Source organism: Maniola jurtina, chromosome 21 (genome assembly GCF_905333055.1).
Source record: "Maniola jurtina chromosome 21, ilManJurt1.1, whole genome shotgun sequence".
In the NCBI taxonomy this organism is placed as follows: domain Eukaryota; kingdom Metazoa; phylum Arthropoda; class Insecta; order Lepidoptera; family Nymphalidae; genus Maniola; species Maniola jurtina.
This window is the reverse complement of record NC_060049.1, coordinates 7,288,826-7,304,693: the sequence shown is the minus strand read 5'-3', so window position 1 is coordinate 7,304,693 and position 15,868 is coordinate 7,288,826. Positions and strand designations below refer to the sequence as shown.

The 15,868-nt window shown below is 37.0% G+C and overlaps 1 protein-coding gene and 1 long non-coding RNA gene across 4 annotated transcripts in view; one reads left to right on the top strand and one right to left on the bottom strand.

The window, feature by feature from the left end:
- LOC123876385 (AF4/FMR2 family member lilli) overlaps positions 1-15,868 on the bottom strand; it is a 343,642-nt gene that overhangs the window by 131,451 nt on the left and 196,323 nt on the right. For all 3 annotated transcript variants that reach the window (XM_045922616.1, XM_045922615.1, XM_045922614.1), the window contains exon 4: positions 15,107-15,239. In XM_045922616.1, the coding sequence (XP_045778572.1) occupies positions 15,107-15,239 (133 nt within the window). The remainder of the gene's footprint in view (positions 1-15,106; positions 15,240-15,868) is intronic.
- On the top strand, positions 139-15,348 carry LOC123876391. The gene is made up of 3 exons (XR_006798344.1): positions 139-194; positions 7,261-7,263; positions 15,337-15,348. It is a non-coding gene; the product is annotated as an uncharacterized LOC123876391 (long non-coding RNA).

The window sequence follows — 15,868 nt, the reverse complement described above, 5'->3', positions numbered from 1 at the left end:
ATTTAAGTTAGCCCCATTTCTTTTACACGTGTGACTTTATTTTATGACTATCATAGATTTGAGGTACACATACAAATGTTATTTTGATTAACTATAACTAGATGATGCCCGCGGCTTCGTCTGAATGTATGAAATAATCATCCAAACCTGCGCGACCGACGCGACTACGAAGCAGGAACGTCAGCTGCGCGGCGGTCGCCTCACACGATATAATGGCTACCTACGCGACTAAAAGAGTTACCTACGCGTGTATGTGCACGTACATATTCGCGACATACTGCGTTCGTGACTGTGTGGCTTTAGGTTTTTTGAATATCACGTGAAAACGGTTTCATTTTTCGGGATAAAACTAGCCTGTCAATCTCCAGTTGTCCGATCACGACCACTTTCCGACGGATGTGACAAGAATATTTACGAGTAATCGTATGTGACAACGACTGAAGAGTATGCACGACGCGGTTCTCTATATTTTCATACGCTGATTATATTATTATAATGTATTTTTTATAGATTATGAAGTGACTAAGAATACCTTTTAGAAATAAAAATGAAATAAAACAGCAACCGCACTGTCAAGTGGCTATTTTACGTACAAATGCATTCAACGTTTCGTTTGTTACAACACTCGTGTCGTCGACTGTCGTTGGCTGTTGCGACTGCGAGTGTCCGAGTGATGTGACGGGGACTGGAGGCGACGCGGTGAATCATTTATTACCACGGTTGGCTATGATTTAACTGTATAGGCTGTACCGTCAGTAAATCGTTTAGGCGTAGAAAATATGCGGGATATTTTATCTTTAAATAATACATTGACAACAGTGTTCACAGAATATATCTGAAACTAAAACATGTGACGTCCAATGGAAAAAACTACAAGAAGGTCTTGTAACATCTAGGATTTTTGAAAAAATAACTGCTCAGTTATAAAAAAATTGCGTCATGGTCGATGGAGCAGAGGTTTTCTGATGTAGGAACTGCGAGTCTTGCTGCCTGAAGCGACCTCCAGCCAGGGTTGGTATAATTTTAAACAAATGTTTAAATCAAGTTGTAAGCATTTTTAAAAAATAAAAAACCGGCCAAGACATATACTTTTTATCAACCTTCAAAAGAAAGACATCAGTTTGATTTTTAATTACCTAAATCCCGAAATCTCATACGGACGGAGTTTGCGGTATTAGGTACATAGTAATAGTATAGCATTACAATAAAAATATTGAAAAATTGATAAAAACCAATTATAAAAATAACTTCAAGAGCACGAGACTTGAGTTCGCACTGTTGCAATTTGGGGTGAAATGTTGTTATTGCTTTTATATTAATTTATGGCATACCAGCCGAGATAAGAATGTGTTGCTTATAGCCATAAACGTTTCATAACAAGTTTCGGTTACCACATTTTAACACTGCAGAATGTACCTAAAGCTAGCAATTTTAATTAATATAATTACCTTTAAAAATAAACGAGGCACATAATAAATTAAAAAATTTATTTTATGGATTCTTACTTTAGTTTATTACTCGTAGTTACCAGTTTTTATTAGAACTTAGAATATTCTTTGAATTGCACTAGCACTACACTCTCACTATCATCATCATGATCAACCATCGCCGACTCACTACAGAGCACAGGTCTCCTCTCAGGGTGAGAAGTGTTTTGGCCATAGTCTACCACGGCTAAGTGCCGGTTGGCACTTGGCAGACTTCACACACATTTGAGAACATTATAGAGAACTCTCAGGCATGCAGATTTCAACCTTTTCAACACGATGTTTTCCTTCATCGTAAAAGCAAAAGCAAGTGATATTTAACTGCTTAAAACACGTATAGCTCCGAAACTTGCGTTGCGTACCCCGGGTCGAACCCCCGACGACGTCCCGAATAAGAAACGGACGTATAACCACTAGGCTATCACCACTTTTTTTCTCTCACTATACAACAGGTACACTAATACAACAATAATAGGTATAACATCAAATTGCAATGAAATGGAAAAAAAATAAGGAAGTTTTAGTAATAAATAATGACTCCATATTTATAACACCCCCGACAAGTGAAGATTACAGTAACCAGAAAAGAGCTGATAACTTTCAAACGGCTGAACCGATTTTCTTTGATTATAGCTAAGAACACTCTCGATCAAGCCAACTTTCAAACAAAAAAAAAAACTAAATTAAAATCGGTTCATTAGTTTAGGAGCAACGACGCCACAGACAGATACACATATACACACGTCAAACTTATAACACCCCTCTTTTTGGGTTAAAAAGATGTAAAATAAAAAAAAAATACAATAATTACAACGAAAGTGACATAGTATCAGTTGTCACGTTATTGAGACAAATATTGCGGTTGACTGATTACTTAATAATGTTACACATTTTGTTTTCAAAATGCTACATACGAATTTATCATGTTGACACTGCGTCCGTGTGTCATCGACGTGACAACCCGTTGCCGACAACACACAATCATTTATTATTCACCCAAGTTACCTATCCCAAAATGTGTTGCTCGAACTTTCAGTAGTTTTTTTTAGAAAAAGAAACAAGCCGTAATCAAAAAATTAAAAATCTAATAGGTACCCGACTGCGATCGTCTTAATAAACGCTGAGATATTGGAGTAAAATTGTTTTTCTGTCGTCGTTAAAATTATTTTAACGTTGTTGTACACTTATATCTATGAGTTCAGAATTTTCTCCTCTTTCATTTGACATCCCACTCTATACGATAGCAAAAAAAAAAATATTATTAGTATATTAATATAATAATAGATCCGTCAGTCAGTCACCTTTTTCTTTCATACAACCATAGATATGTCATACAACATAGTAATGTTGTAGATAAGGAGTGTAATGTTTTCTTATTTTTTATTTTTATTATCTGATTATTTTTCATAAAATATTACACTCCCATTTTAATATTTTAATATTTCTAAAGTGCACACTACAGGGTACTTAATGCAATGTAACCTATTTAAATATATTATTTAGTTAGTCATATGACTTACAGTAGAACTAATAACAATCATAAATCTAAGAAATTGTCTGGTGCAAATTGCAATATAGTGCAGAATTACTGTACATATTTTATTATTAGGACGCATTACACTACAAACCACTAACATCATCCTTACGCCACAGTAGGTAGTATCAGTAGTATTATGTATATTGTAAAATATTAACAAGAGTTTAGATATTAAAATTTTTACGAACTAGCGTGACATAATAAACTTAAAAAAATTGTAATTATAACATTTTACATAACACTTTGTATAGAAGAATTCGAAACTTTTCAATGTATTATTATTAACGACGACGCGACGAGTTCTTTAGCCTGAATTGTATAGTAAGACGCTACATCGCACTTTATTCTATACAACCTTTTTCCTGCGACGTCGTTCGCGTAATTTATAGCCTATAACACTCGGGCATAATGTAGCTATCTACTAGTGAAAGAATCTTCTAAATCGGATTATAAGTTCCGGAGATTACCTCCTACATCCAAACTTAGGTACATTTCTTTATTAACCGCCGACCCAAAAAGAGAGGTGTTATAAATTTGACGTGTGTATCTATGTATCTGACTGTGGCATCATAGCTCCTTAACTCATGAACCGATTTAAATTTAGTTTTTTTTGTTTGAAAGGTGGCTTGATCGAGAGTGTTCTTAGCTGTTATCCGAGAAAATCGGTTCAGCCATTTGAAAGTTATTAGCTTTTGTCTTGTCTTGTCGGTTGTTATAAATTATTAATTTACACTTGTAACATTAGTGTAGATAGGCGGTACTAGGAATATCACGTAATTTCGCGATCCAAGTTAATTCGCCTGCAGAATTCGCGTCTGTTTTTAAATCGTACGATATTTTCTGTTGCTGCGGACATAAAAGTTTATTGGTATTGTTTTCGACTGAATAAACTTTTATAACGTGAGGAGAGTAGGCACCACTCTCTCTCTGCGTCGTATTCCTTATTGCTGAAAATCTCCGTCCATAAACCACAGAATGGTAGGAGATAACGACCTGCTTAGCTAAGTGGTGAGCGCTGTGGCACATTCTGGTCTTATAAGTGAGAGGTTCCGGGTTCGATTTCTGACAGAGGCAATTTTTTCCCCGGCAGGGAATAGAATTCAAACCTCCCACTTAAAAACCACACTTTGCACCAGGGAGGCTGTCAAAAAAATTGACATATGTATCTGTGTATCTGTCTGTGTCATCGTAGCTCCTAAACTAATGAACCGATTTTAATTTAGTTTTTTTTGTTTGTTTGAAAGGTGGCTTGATCGAGAGTGTTCTTAGCTAGAATTCAAGAAAATCGGTTCAGCCGTTTGAAAGTTATCAGCTCTTTTCTAGTTACTGTAACCTCCACTTGTCAGGGGTGTTATATATTTTTAATTTACACTTGTTTGTAATATGTAAAATGTTGACTTATGAATTGTCTAAGGTTATTCTTATTCCATTAATTACGGTTTAAAAAATATGCACAGCTGTAAGGCACATACTTCTTGGACGTACACACAACCCAGTTTAATTATTCTCAGTACACGATAATGTTACAATGTAAGCAACTAACATTGGAATGTTTAATTAATAGATAAAAACTAGTAACATCTCAATAATTGTAGGATATAATTAAAAACCATAAACATACTTGTTTCTAAGAAGAACTTGTTTCGCTTAGGAGCTAAATAACCTATCCAACATTACGGTTTTGCCATAAAAGTTAACATTAGTAAGGGATGCTAAGTACAGATAATCAAGCAAATAAATAATTAAATATCAAATAAGTTAATAAGTTTAGAATTATTTGTCACTAGAGGATGCCCGCGGCTTCGCCCGCGTGGATTTCGGTTTTTAAAATCCCGTGGGAACTCTTTGAGTTTCCGGGATAAAAAGTAGCCTATGTCCTTCCCCGGGATGTATCCCATGTCTGTACCAAATTTTATTCAAATCGGTTCAGCGGTTGGGCCGTGAAAACGTAGCAGACAGACAGACAGACACACTTTCGCATTTATAATATTAGTATGGATTATCGTCAGATCTGTATCGCCGACGCCGGCCCACTAGTGAGTACGGATCTCCTCTCAGAATGAGAAGGGTTTAGGCCACGCTAGCTGAGGGCGGATTGGCAGACTTCACACATCTTTGAGAACATTATGGATAACTTTGAGGGATGCAGGTTTAGATGTTTTCCTTCACCGTTAAAGCAACAAAATATATTTAATTGCTTAAAACGCACATATCAGCAAAAAGTTAGAGGTGCATGCCCGGGATCGAACTCGCGACCTCCCGAATAGCAGACCATCTTTACCACCGCTCAACTATAACAAATGATTAATATTTATACATTTAAGCACAAAAGAATACAGTTTTTGTCGAAATAATATCCAAGGGAAAAGCGACGATACTAAATAAATTTTATTTTTTTCGTCGGAAACGAAAAATACGTTAATTTCGATATCATTTTTAAAGCGGGAAATGTGACATGGCATGGAAAATGAAAACATTCGAGTGTGAGTTTATCGTTAATACGCAGAACACGTATAAATAAAATTAAACAAGAGATCATACAATTAGCTATTCTTCCATTTCGAATAAAAAGAAAAAAAAACTGACATTCTACGTGAAACAGAATTAATAATAATCTAACTAATATTATAAACAGGTAAAGTTTGTAAGTTTGTTTATAGGGGGTAATCTCTGGAACTACTGAACCAATTTTAAAAACTCTTTCACTAGTAGAAAGCTACATTATTTCTGAGTAACATAGGCTACACGAAAATTGTAATAAGCTACACGTGCGAAGCCGGGCCGGGTCGCTAGTAAATAAATAAATCAATGTCATCTGTAATCTGTCGATAAGTTACTTAGCAACGATTAACATGTCAAAAATATATACTTATTTATTATTTTTGTCATTTTATAAAGGCAACCGATACACACATTCTGTGAAATTTTTTTAATCTATACCTATCACGGTTCACGAGATAGAGCCCGCTGACGGACGGACCGCGACGGACGGACGGATGGACGGAGCTAAGTGACGGGGTCCCATTTGCACCCTTTAGGTACGTAACCCTAAAAATGAAACGACAATTATAACAAATCAAACATTGAAACAGAACAACAAATATCACGTTTGGCGTCACAATTTGCGTCAAATTTGACATTTCTTGATTGAATTGCCATAAAAATAAGGGCCCGAGCCCAAGAAACAATATAAACAAAACAGAATCAAAAGACGACATACACCGTCACAAATATTTCAAATGAGCCATTACGCAAATAGGGTTCCCGAGACAGGGGCCGAAAAATATACACGTTCTTTTTTTTTTGTTTCAGTTCAGGTGAAAAATTTAAGATTTCTGAAGCATCTCGCGGCCGCCTATCAAATAACTCAGCCTTTGTTATGGTAATGCCGCCCGGAATTACCCCCTCTGTGTGTAATCTCGGGGATATAAAAAGTTTCCAACGCTGCATAAAGAGCTTTTATATCCGACTGTACCTTGCATACTCCCCGCTAACTATAAGCAATGCTATATTCGGTTTTGTTTTTTTTTTGCATCGTAATAAATTCATTAATGTTTTAGAATCAAATTGTGTTATTTGGGTGTGACATTTTTGTTGTGTCACGCTTCTTAGTTAATCTCTCGTCTGCTCATTGCTCAAAATACTCAGACATAAGTTTCGCCGGATTTACCCCTTCTGTGTCGGGGGTATAAAAAGATTCCAACGCTTCATAAAGAGCTTTAATATCCGACTGTATTCTATGTCTGTATTCCTTGAATTCTATTCGCTAATTATAAGCAATGTTATGTTCAGTTTTATTTGGGGTTTTTGCATCATAATTCATAGTAAACTAATTAAAGGTTTGGAATAAAATAGTGTGGCACTTTGGGTAGTGTTCTATGGGTTTGTTGTCTTGTCACGCTTAAAAGTGAACCTCAACGACATAATAATGATACGAGCACGAGAATGAACGGGAAATATACATTTTTTATATATTTTTACGATGTCACGACAATAAAGGAATGTGACCTTACCCATATTATGAGCAAGGTGTAATCGGCGCGCTACTTTTCAGAAAAATGTGTTTAAATAATCCAGTATAGATAAGGCACAAGGACAAATGAAAGATATTGGTACCTTAATGACAAATAAATGGAAGTGAAAATAATAAACATGAATAGCCTTATGTCCAGCAAAGTTACATATTAGTTATTGCTTACATATCAATACTCAATTCCATATCAAATCCTAGGCTAGACTGTAATAAACTCTGCGCACGTCTCACTTGGCCACTGGATTATCCCCAGGAGAAACACTGTACGTCAAACATTCGCTAACTTTACGACAAAGAGTCGGTATGACATTGAAATACATAAGTCCTGATTCTATCAATCACGAGCCACGAGCTAAATAAAACTAAGGATTCAGGTACCAAAAATGACACACAGTCACAGCAAAAATATCCCAAACATTACGCAAATAGGATTTTCTCGTATGACAGGCCTGAAAATATACCCACGCTATGTTTATTTCAGGTGAAAAATTGAAGATTCCCGAAGCACCCAGGGGCGGAGTGTCAAATAACTCGGCTTTTGTCATGGTAATGGCGATTTTACCGCCTGTGTATACTCTCGAGAGGTATAAAAATTCAAACGCGGCATTAAGCACTTTTATGTTCGACTGTACATTAAATCTTCGCTTAACTTATTAAGAAACAGTATAATAAAATGTGTTTGACCCGTTAACTTTATATTTATTTCATTAGGCCTCATTTTAGCTGTTATAAGAACAATGATTCCGATGCTCAGTTGAAATTTTAAATGAATTTTATCATTATGTTTTCGCAAAAACCCTGTTTGAATATGTATAGTCGAAAAAATTACTGAATTCTTTTAAAAACATGCTCAAGTACAGATAAGTAGGTATTTCTTGTCAAGGTGAGACAGAACAATGAAAATATTTGATTCGGGTTAACGTTCTACACCAAATATCAAAATAGAGACCTATGAGACACGGACAGAAAGACGGACGGACAGACGGACAGACAGAGAGCAGAGTAACATTAATAGGGCTCTGTTTTCACCCTTTGCATACGGAACCATAAAAACGAACTGTTTCTCGAATTCGTTTTCGAAAATTAAATAATTCAGCTGGCTAGTTTTATCAAATAACATTTCAACATCATATTATATAACATCACGTCGAAACTCGGGAGTCACCATGTTTAAACAACGTTAAAACTCTTAAATTCTCCTAGGTTCCACACTAGACAAGAGCGAAACTTCGAGTTTCGGCTCGCCAAAGTTGCTACGAAATTAAATCGAATTTCTCCTTGAACAAGTTGGGGAATCTTTGAACCCTTTGAGAGAATGTCCGTCGCGAATGATCAAATGGATTTAAAGACATGTAGCTACTCCTTGGACTGGTGAAGACAATTTAATTAAGAAATTATTACTGACAGTTACATATTGAGTTGCTCTCTTGAGGATAGCTTTCCACCTAGTCTGAAACTTATAACCAGGAACATATATATCATTATCAAAGATTATCTTATCTTAACTGAGCTGCGAAAGAGTTTAACTGTTCAACGAGAGATGCTATAAAAATAAAGGTACCTATTGATGAGTTTCAAGACTATCGACCAAACCGAAACGAAGAAAAGATGTGTTTAACAGACCAATCAGAATATAAATAGATGATGTGAAAACCACGTCATAATTTTCAGTACCTATTGGCGCGTCCGTAGCGCACGTCAAGGCGGAAACAAATTATTATCGGACGCAACTGACGGACGCGGCTGACCGCCGCGACTTATAGGTATCTACTATCTAGATAATAAAATGAACTGTGCAAGCAATCGGACGTAAATAGCGGACGTAACCTAGGGCCGTCCTTGAGCTCTCGGACTTCCGATAGAATTCTTGCCGGCTGGATGTTTTTCTAAGTCGAAAACGTCCAGATGAGTCTGCAAGTGGTGTTTCAAATGACGTGCACAATGCACACATGTTAATTTATCTGTAGCGGCTCACGGACACATCCGATAGTTTGATTCCTCCTACATTCTGGTCTGGTCTCCTGGCAGTGATCAACGGATGCTTACCTCAACGCCGACCTATCGCCACGCGTTCTGTTTGTTTCACCCTTTAACTTTTCACATGGCTTCACATTGAAATAATCATTAAGTATATTAAGTCATGAGTGGTTGTTTACATGGGACGTCGTATTAATACCTATCAAATTAGATTACACAGCGAACTTTAGCCCTGTTATACCTATATATTAATCAGTAAACTACCAAAACAACTTGATGACTGGAGGGGTTATATTAACTATCGGTTAATTTAAAGTTATGATAGCCCAAGAGACAACAGCAACTAATATAAAACGTATATAGTGTTGTTGACGTCGTCGGACCGTGTAGGTACGTTTATACAAGTGGAAAGATAAACATAAACCTTTAGTTTATGCTGTTTGTTTATATGTCAAAGGGGACCGTAAAACTAGATAGAGCTTATTTGATCCTAGGTTTTATATGTATACTATTTTGACCACGTGGATTAAGTTTTTTTAATCCCGAATTTATTAATTGAGCATTCCGAACCAGGCAGTGATAGATTAGACTTGGTACTTCAAAATACTTTGGATAAGTCTGCCCTATTAAAATCTATTCATAGAATACCTTTTCATATAATACGAAAAGCTTAACTTTTGATTTAGACTAAATCTTGTCATGTCCTGTAAGTGCTTGCGAAAGTACTAACAAAATCGGTTCAGTGGTTTCGAAGATTAATTCTGACCAATTATAATCTTCCATAAACACCTCCGGATGTTCTTAATTTTTTACAGGGACGAATCCAACAGTATTCCGTGGTATTTGGCTCTAATATCTATAGCTATGTTCTTTGCAGCATTTTGGTTGCCTGGAAGAGATCGCTAGGTAGCGACAAGGCCGCCAAATTGTACCTACCTATATTTTTGTTTTGCTTTGTATTTTTTCTGTATTAATTTTGTGGTGTACAATAAAAGTATATTCATTCATTCATAATTTATTGAAATAACGGTATATGCGCGGACAAAATATCGAAGAAAAATCGTACGAAAGTTTTTTGACCCAGGAATTCCAGTTAATTTGACCCTGGACTAAGAAAATAGATCAGTCCATCATTTTCAAGCAAGCAAGAAAGCATGCCGTTCTAAAAGAATCGATACTGCAATTTTACGCCAAACAAGATAAAAGTTTTTGGCAAGTTATCAAGAAATAAATTGGCGGAAGTATACAATGATAGTACAGGTAAATGCCTAGTTGCAAACTACAATATTCGAGAGTTAACTATATAAAGATGATACATCGCTCAAAGAATACCGTTTCGTAGACAAGAGATTGTAAGTTCGGTTTAATTTACTTAGATTTTTATTTCCGACTATCCAATGAAATAATTAAAATAAATGAATATTTTTAAATTCATAATATACTTCAATATTATAAATCCAAAAGTGTCCCTTTGCCCAGTGTCCAGATTTCTGTTTAAATATTCGGTTTCAAAGTTACGCGGTCTTAAAAATTCACATAGAAAAATCTAAAACACCACAGGCACAGATATTAGTTTCTAGAATATGTCTGCAAAATTTCATGGACTTTGGTTTCTTAATATTCGAATGAAATTAGAACTACGATTGTATGGAGTAAGTGACGGAGAGAGCCCTGTTAAACTTCAAAGGTGCCTCGCTCCTGCAGGTATATTAAAATAGGTTTGTAAAGCATTAGTGGTTAATCAGATAGCATGCGGGCGCAGGTGTAGTTCCAATGAACAGACAGCCGTTAAGATCATTCATCCATGTTTCTTTTTTTTTTAAGAGAAGAACTGAACACGCGTGTTCAGGCTTAGCCACTTCGGCAGCGTGCAAGACTGAAGCGTCTGCATTCACATCCGCAACAAACACTCTGAGCACATCACTCACTCCACATTAAACACTCAAGGTCGAGGTTCACGACAGTTAGGGAACTTGTGTTAGATATCATAAATAAATGCAAGTATTATAAAATAATGCATACAATTTGTAGTGTTAGAAACGTGGCAACCCTTCGCGATGGTAACATGAGAGAGATGTCAGCTGTCAACAGCGGTGACAGTTGGGACAGTCGAGTGAATCATTAGAAAAGCGATTGGGAAAAAGCTATATGTAAAATGCATGTAGAATAGAATGATATCATTGTGAATCTTAAAATAAGGACGCAGTTGTGAATATCTTAGTAATGGTGATGAGCTTAATGTCTTGAATATACAATAGTAGAAACCGAAGAACTGTGTTTGACTAGCGACAGCCCCAAGATGGTTCCCGAGTGACGCAGAAGGAAAGGCTCTGCTATTACTTGTAAGAAAACGTCGAGGCTTCGAAGTCACTGGCAGGCGTCAAATATTACCTACATACATTTGACGGTAATTAGGCTATAGAGCGAACATTTTTCTTTGATTTCAGGTCACACATAACCTAATATTATTTGGCACCAGAGGATGCCCGCGACTTCGACCGCGTGGATTTAGGTTTTTAAAGATCCCGTGGGAACTGTTTGATTTTCCGGGATAAAAAGTTGCCTACGCAAATAACAGGGACGCAAGCTACCTCGGTACCAAATTTCATACAAAACGGTTAAGCGGATGGGTTTTTAGGAATCCCGTGGGAACTCTTTGATTTTCCGGGATAAAAAGTAGCCTGTGCCCGTCCCCGGGATATAAGTTAACCCTGTACCTTTCGTCAGAATCGGTTAAGCTGTTGGGCCGTGAAAAGGTAGCAGACAGACAGACAGACTTAGAATGGATATCGTCGGTTCAGGATCAAACCGAGAGGTTTCTTACTCTGGGTCACTCTGGCTTAGTCTTATCATAAAGTACAAACGAAGCCAAAAATGCTAATGAAGTGATTTTAAAACGTAGACCACGTTTATATAATGAACACACGTGTGAAGTTATAATGTACACAAGCTAACAAATATTCAATTTACAGCATTTAAATCAATTTACCGTATTCAATTTATGGCATTATTACTTGAACTAATACAACAATAAAAGTACGATTTATAGTTTTTTTACCTAATTGAATGTAAAAACTCTTTGAGTATGCATTAAATTGATTTTATTGTTCAAATTACACAGAAAAATTGATTTCTTAATAGTAAGCGCTTGATAACTTGTCTGAGCACACACCCACTAGATTATAACGTGGGGTTATTCAAGCGGCGGGCCAACAAATTCCTGAAAGGCCGGCAACGCATCGGCGGGTAGGTACCTCTGGTGCTGCAAATGTTCATGGGCAGTGGTAAGTAGGTAATCACTTAACATCAGGTGACCCGCCTGCTCGTTTGCTTGCTATTTTTAAGCGACTTCAAAAAAGAAGGTTCTCAATTCATCGGAATCTTTTTTTTTATTATAAAAAAACACCCATTCCTTTAAACATTAACAAAGTCTAAGTACTAGTCTTAGGAGACCCTTAATAAATACAGTAGACCCCCGATAATCCGGCCCCTGTCTAATCCGGCACCCCCTGTAATCCAACATGTCTAATTATTGAATTTACTAAATTTGACCTACATAGTGAAGTATGATTTGTACTTCAGAGTATGTATAACATATAGAATCTTATCATTGGATCTATAATAATTTGTCGGATTACAAGGTACTCTTTTGTAAAAAAAATCCGGACTATAGGGGGTCTTAGACAATACTCTATAATCCGACAAATTCGATAGTTCGACAATGTCCTGCAAAACGTTTGTCGGATTACCGGGGGTCCACTGTATATTGAAACGTTTCCTTCACGCGTCGTGTTTGCCCAGGCCTTAACATCAACGAAGTCGAGGTCGGCATTAAAAGCATTAAAATGGATTTATTGTGCAGTTTCCATTATTTTAGCACTTTATACAGCCAATGAGTGCGCGCGATGATCCGTGCGAAGCGTGATTTGAGATAAGCTGGGCTCACACGGCGGTTATCAACAGGCGACTTCGTATGCGTGGATTTAGGTTTTCGAAAATCCCTTAAGAACTCATTGATTTTCCGGGATAAAAAGTAGCTAGTATGTCCTTCCCGGGGATATAAGCTATCTCGGTACCAAATTACATCAAAATCACTTATAATATTACTAGCTTATGCCCACGACTTCGTTTGCGTGGATATAGGTTTTTTAAAAATTTCGTTGAAACCCATCGATTTTCCGGGATAAAAAATTGGTTGTCTGTAAAGTCGGTTTACTGACGATAGTTGAACGTGACAACAAAGGCCGATTGTGCTTCTTTGTCGCTCGTTCCGCGCTCTCGCTTGCACTTCAAGCCTTACATGGAACGCCTCAGAGCGAGGTAACGCCGCATGAGTCATGTTTTTTCGTGCGTGCAGCCGGCTCTATCGAATTATAAGACGTTGTCACGTCAAAAGTAGTCTATGTGTTAATCCAAAGTATAATCTATTTCCATTCCAAATTTCAGCCAAATCCGTCCAGTAGTTTTTACATGAAAGAGTAACAAACATACACACACACACACACACACATACAAACTTTCGCCTTTATAATATTATAGTGTGGTATATAAAGTATGGATAATGACCTCGATTCTGAGGTCTAAGACTACTGTTGCCTAAAAGTTCCATTTTAAAGTTATCAAAGAAAGACGGATAACTTCCAAAATATTTTCTAACAGTCAACAGTACTGTGCGAAAAACATTCAATCGCTGCTTCTGGCTTCCGAAAAACTATCAAGTCGCCGATTGATTCATATAATTACCTAATATTATATCGTGTGTGATTCGTCCCTGAAGAAATAATATTTGATAACTAGCTGTGCCCGCGACTTCGTTCGCGTGGAATAGTGACTTTTCGGGCAGCATGTACATTAAAAATGTTCGCCGTGATTCTTTAAATTGACATAACTTTTTTATTTATGAACCGATTGACATGAAATAAACACTAAATGTTAAGTGCAGCTTACTACAATATACTAGTGAAAACCGTATCTAAATCGAATAAGCCGTTTCTGATATTAGCGTGCACAAACACACAGACAAACAGTCAAACAGACGAAAAAAAATTAATTACAATTTCGGGTTCGGCATCGATATAATAACAACGCCTGCTACTTTTTTTTTATACATTTCCATTGTACAGACACCACTTTTCTACAATTTTATTATATGTATAGATATTGCGGTAGGTAGGTACCTAATATTCTTACATCACAAAACTGTGTACTTCGCCTAACTCGATTGATGTTTGAGTGTTAAATTATTTGATCATTATAAAATGAGTGTTATTCAACCGGCCTTTTGTGATTGCGCCTTCGATTTATTTGTTACATCTCGCTCCATAGAATAATGCACGATTTCTCTTACTCAATTCAAAATTCAAATCATTATATAACTATTTCAGCTGTCACCGTTCAAATCAAAGATCCATATTACCGAGTTGCGGCAACTACATTAAAAAAATATGAACAAAGTGAAGTGTGATATGAATTATGAATCTATGATCAATCAAAACAATTATTATGACTTCAATTAACTAATGTGTTGTTGACGGCTCGAGGATATCGCAACGCAATTTCAAAACGATCAACGATTATTCGGCCGATTAACTAATATAATATAACCTCCGCGTCGGTGGGTAAAACCCATTGATATTCTGACCCCTAATCCATTGTGCTTATACAGTAAATCTAATATTAAAAGATCAAAGGATGGCAATGTCATGAAAAATGGGCCCTGACCTTAAACTTGCGCAGTGGGTGAATTATGAGCTATGTCGGTTAATCTAGCTCTTTTAAGGATCTCTTCATTTGTGATAAATAACTAGTTTACACAGGCTACGTAAGCTTAGACGTAACGCGTACCATTGCGTTGTAATGTATGGAACTGTATGAAACATGGCATGGCTTGCGTGGCGTGAACGTTCACGTCGACGTAATGCGTGCAGTTACGTCTATAGGTTCACGCGCGTCACTACGCACGTGTCACGTGTACGTGCTGCATACGCAATTGGTGTGAATCGGCCTTTGGAAACTCTACCTCGCCCGCTGAGCGACTATTATAACTCTTGTCAAATAAAGCTATGTACTCACAGGGTGCGGGGCTGGCGGGCTCGGCGCAGATGCCAATGGACTTGCTGGGGTCTTCGATCAACGTCTGCGCGAGCCGGTAGTCGCCTAGCTTCGTCTGGATTTGCTGGCTCACGCGATCCCTGTCACCTGACACCTGGAACAAACATAACATTATTCAATAAGAGTTATTTCAAGTCTGTTCGCTTAGATACGATCGACTCTGTGCCGCGCCACCTTGGCACGTGCCGCAGTTTAAAGGCGCCGCCGCAACATCAAATGTCGCCGTGTGCGGCGGTACACCTGCAGGAGAATTTGGCATCTACCCTCACATATTTGTAATGAATTTCTCTTTGCTACCAAATTTGTAATTATTATTTACTAGATGATGCCCGCGACATCGTCCTCGTGGATTTAGGTTTTTAAAAATCCCGTGGGAACTCTTTGATGTAGCTTATGTCCTTTCCCGGGATGTAAGCTTTCTCTGTACCAAATTTCATCAAAATCGGTTAAACCGTTGAGCCGTGGAAAGCTAGTAGACAGACAGACACACTTTCGCATTTGTAATATTACAGTATACCTATAGTATAAATATTCGTAATTTATTACAATGAGATATTAACCATATAAGAATACAACAAATGTAAATAAAAAATTTATAACACCCCCGACAAGTGAAGGTTACAATAACTAGAAAAGAGCTGATAACTTTCAAACGGCTGAACTGATTTTCTTTGATTATAGCTAAGAACACTCTCGATCAAGCCTTTCAAACAATTAAAATCG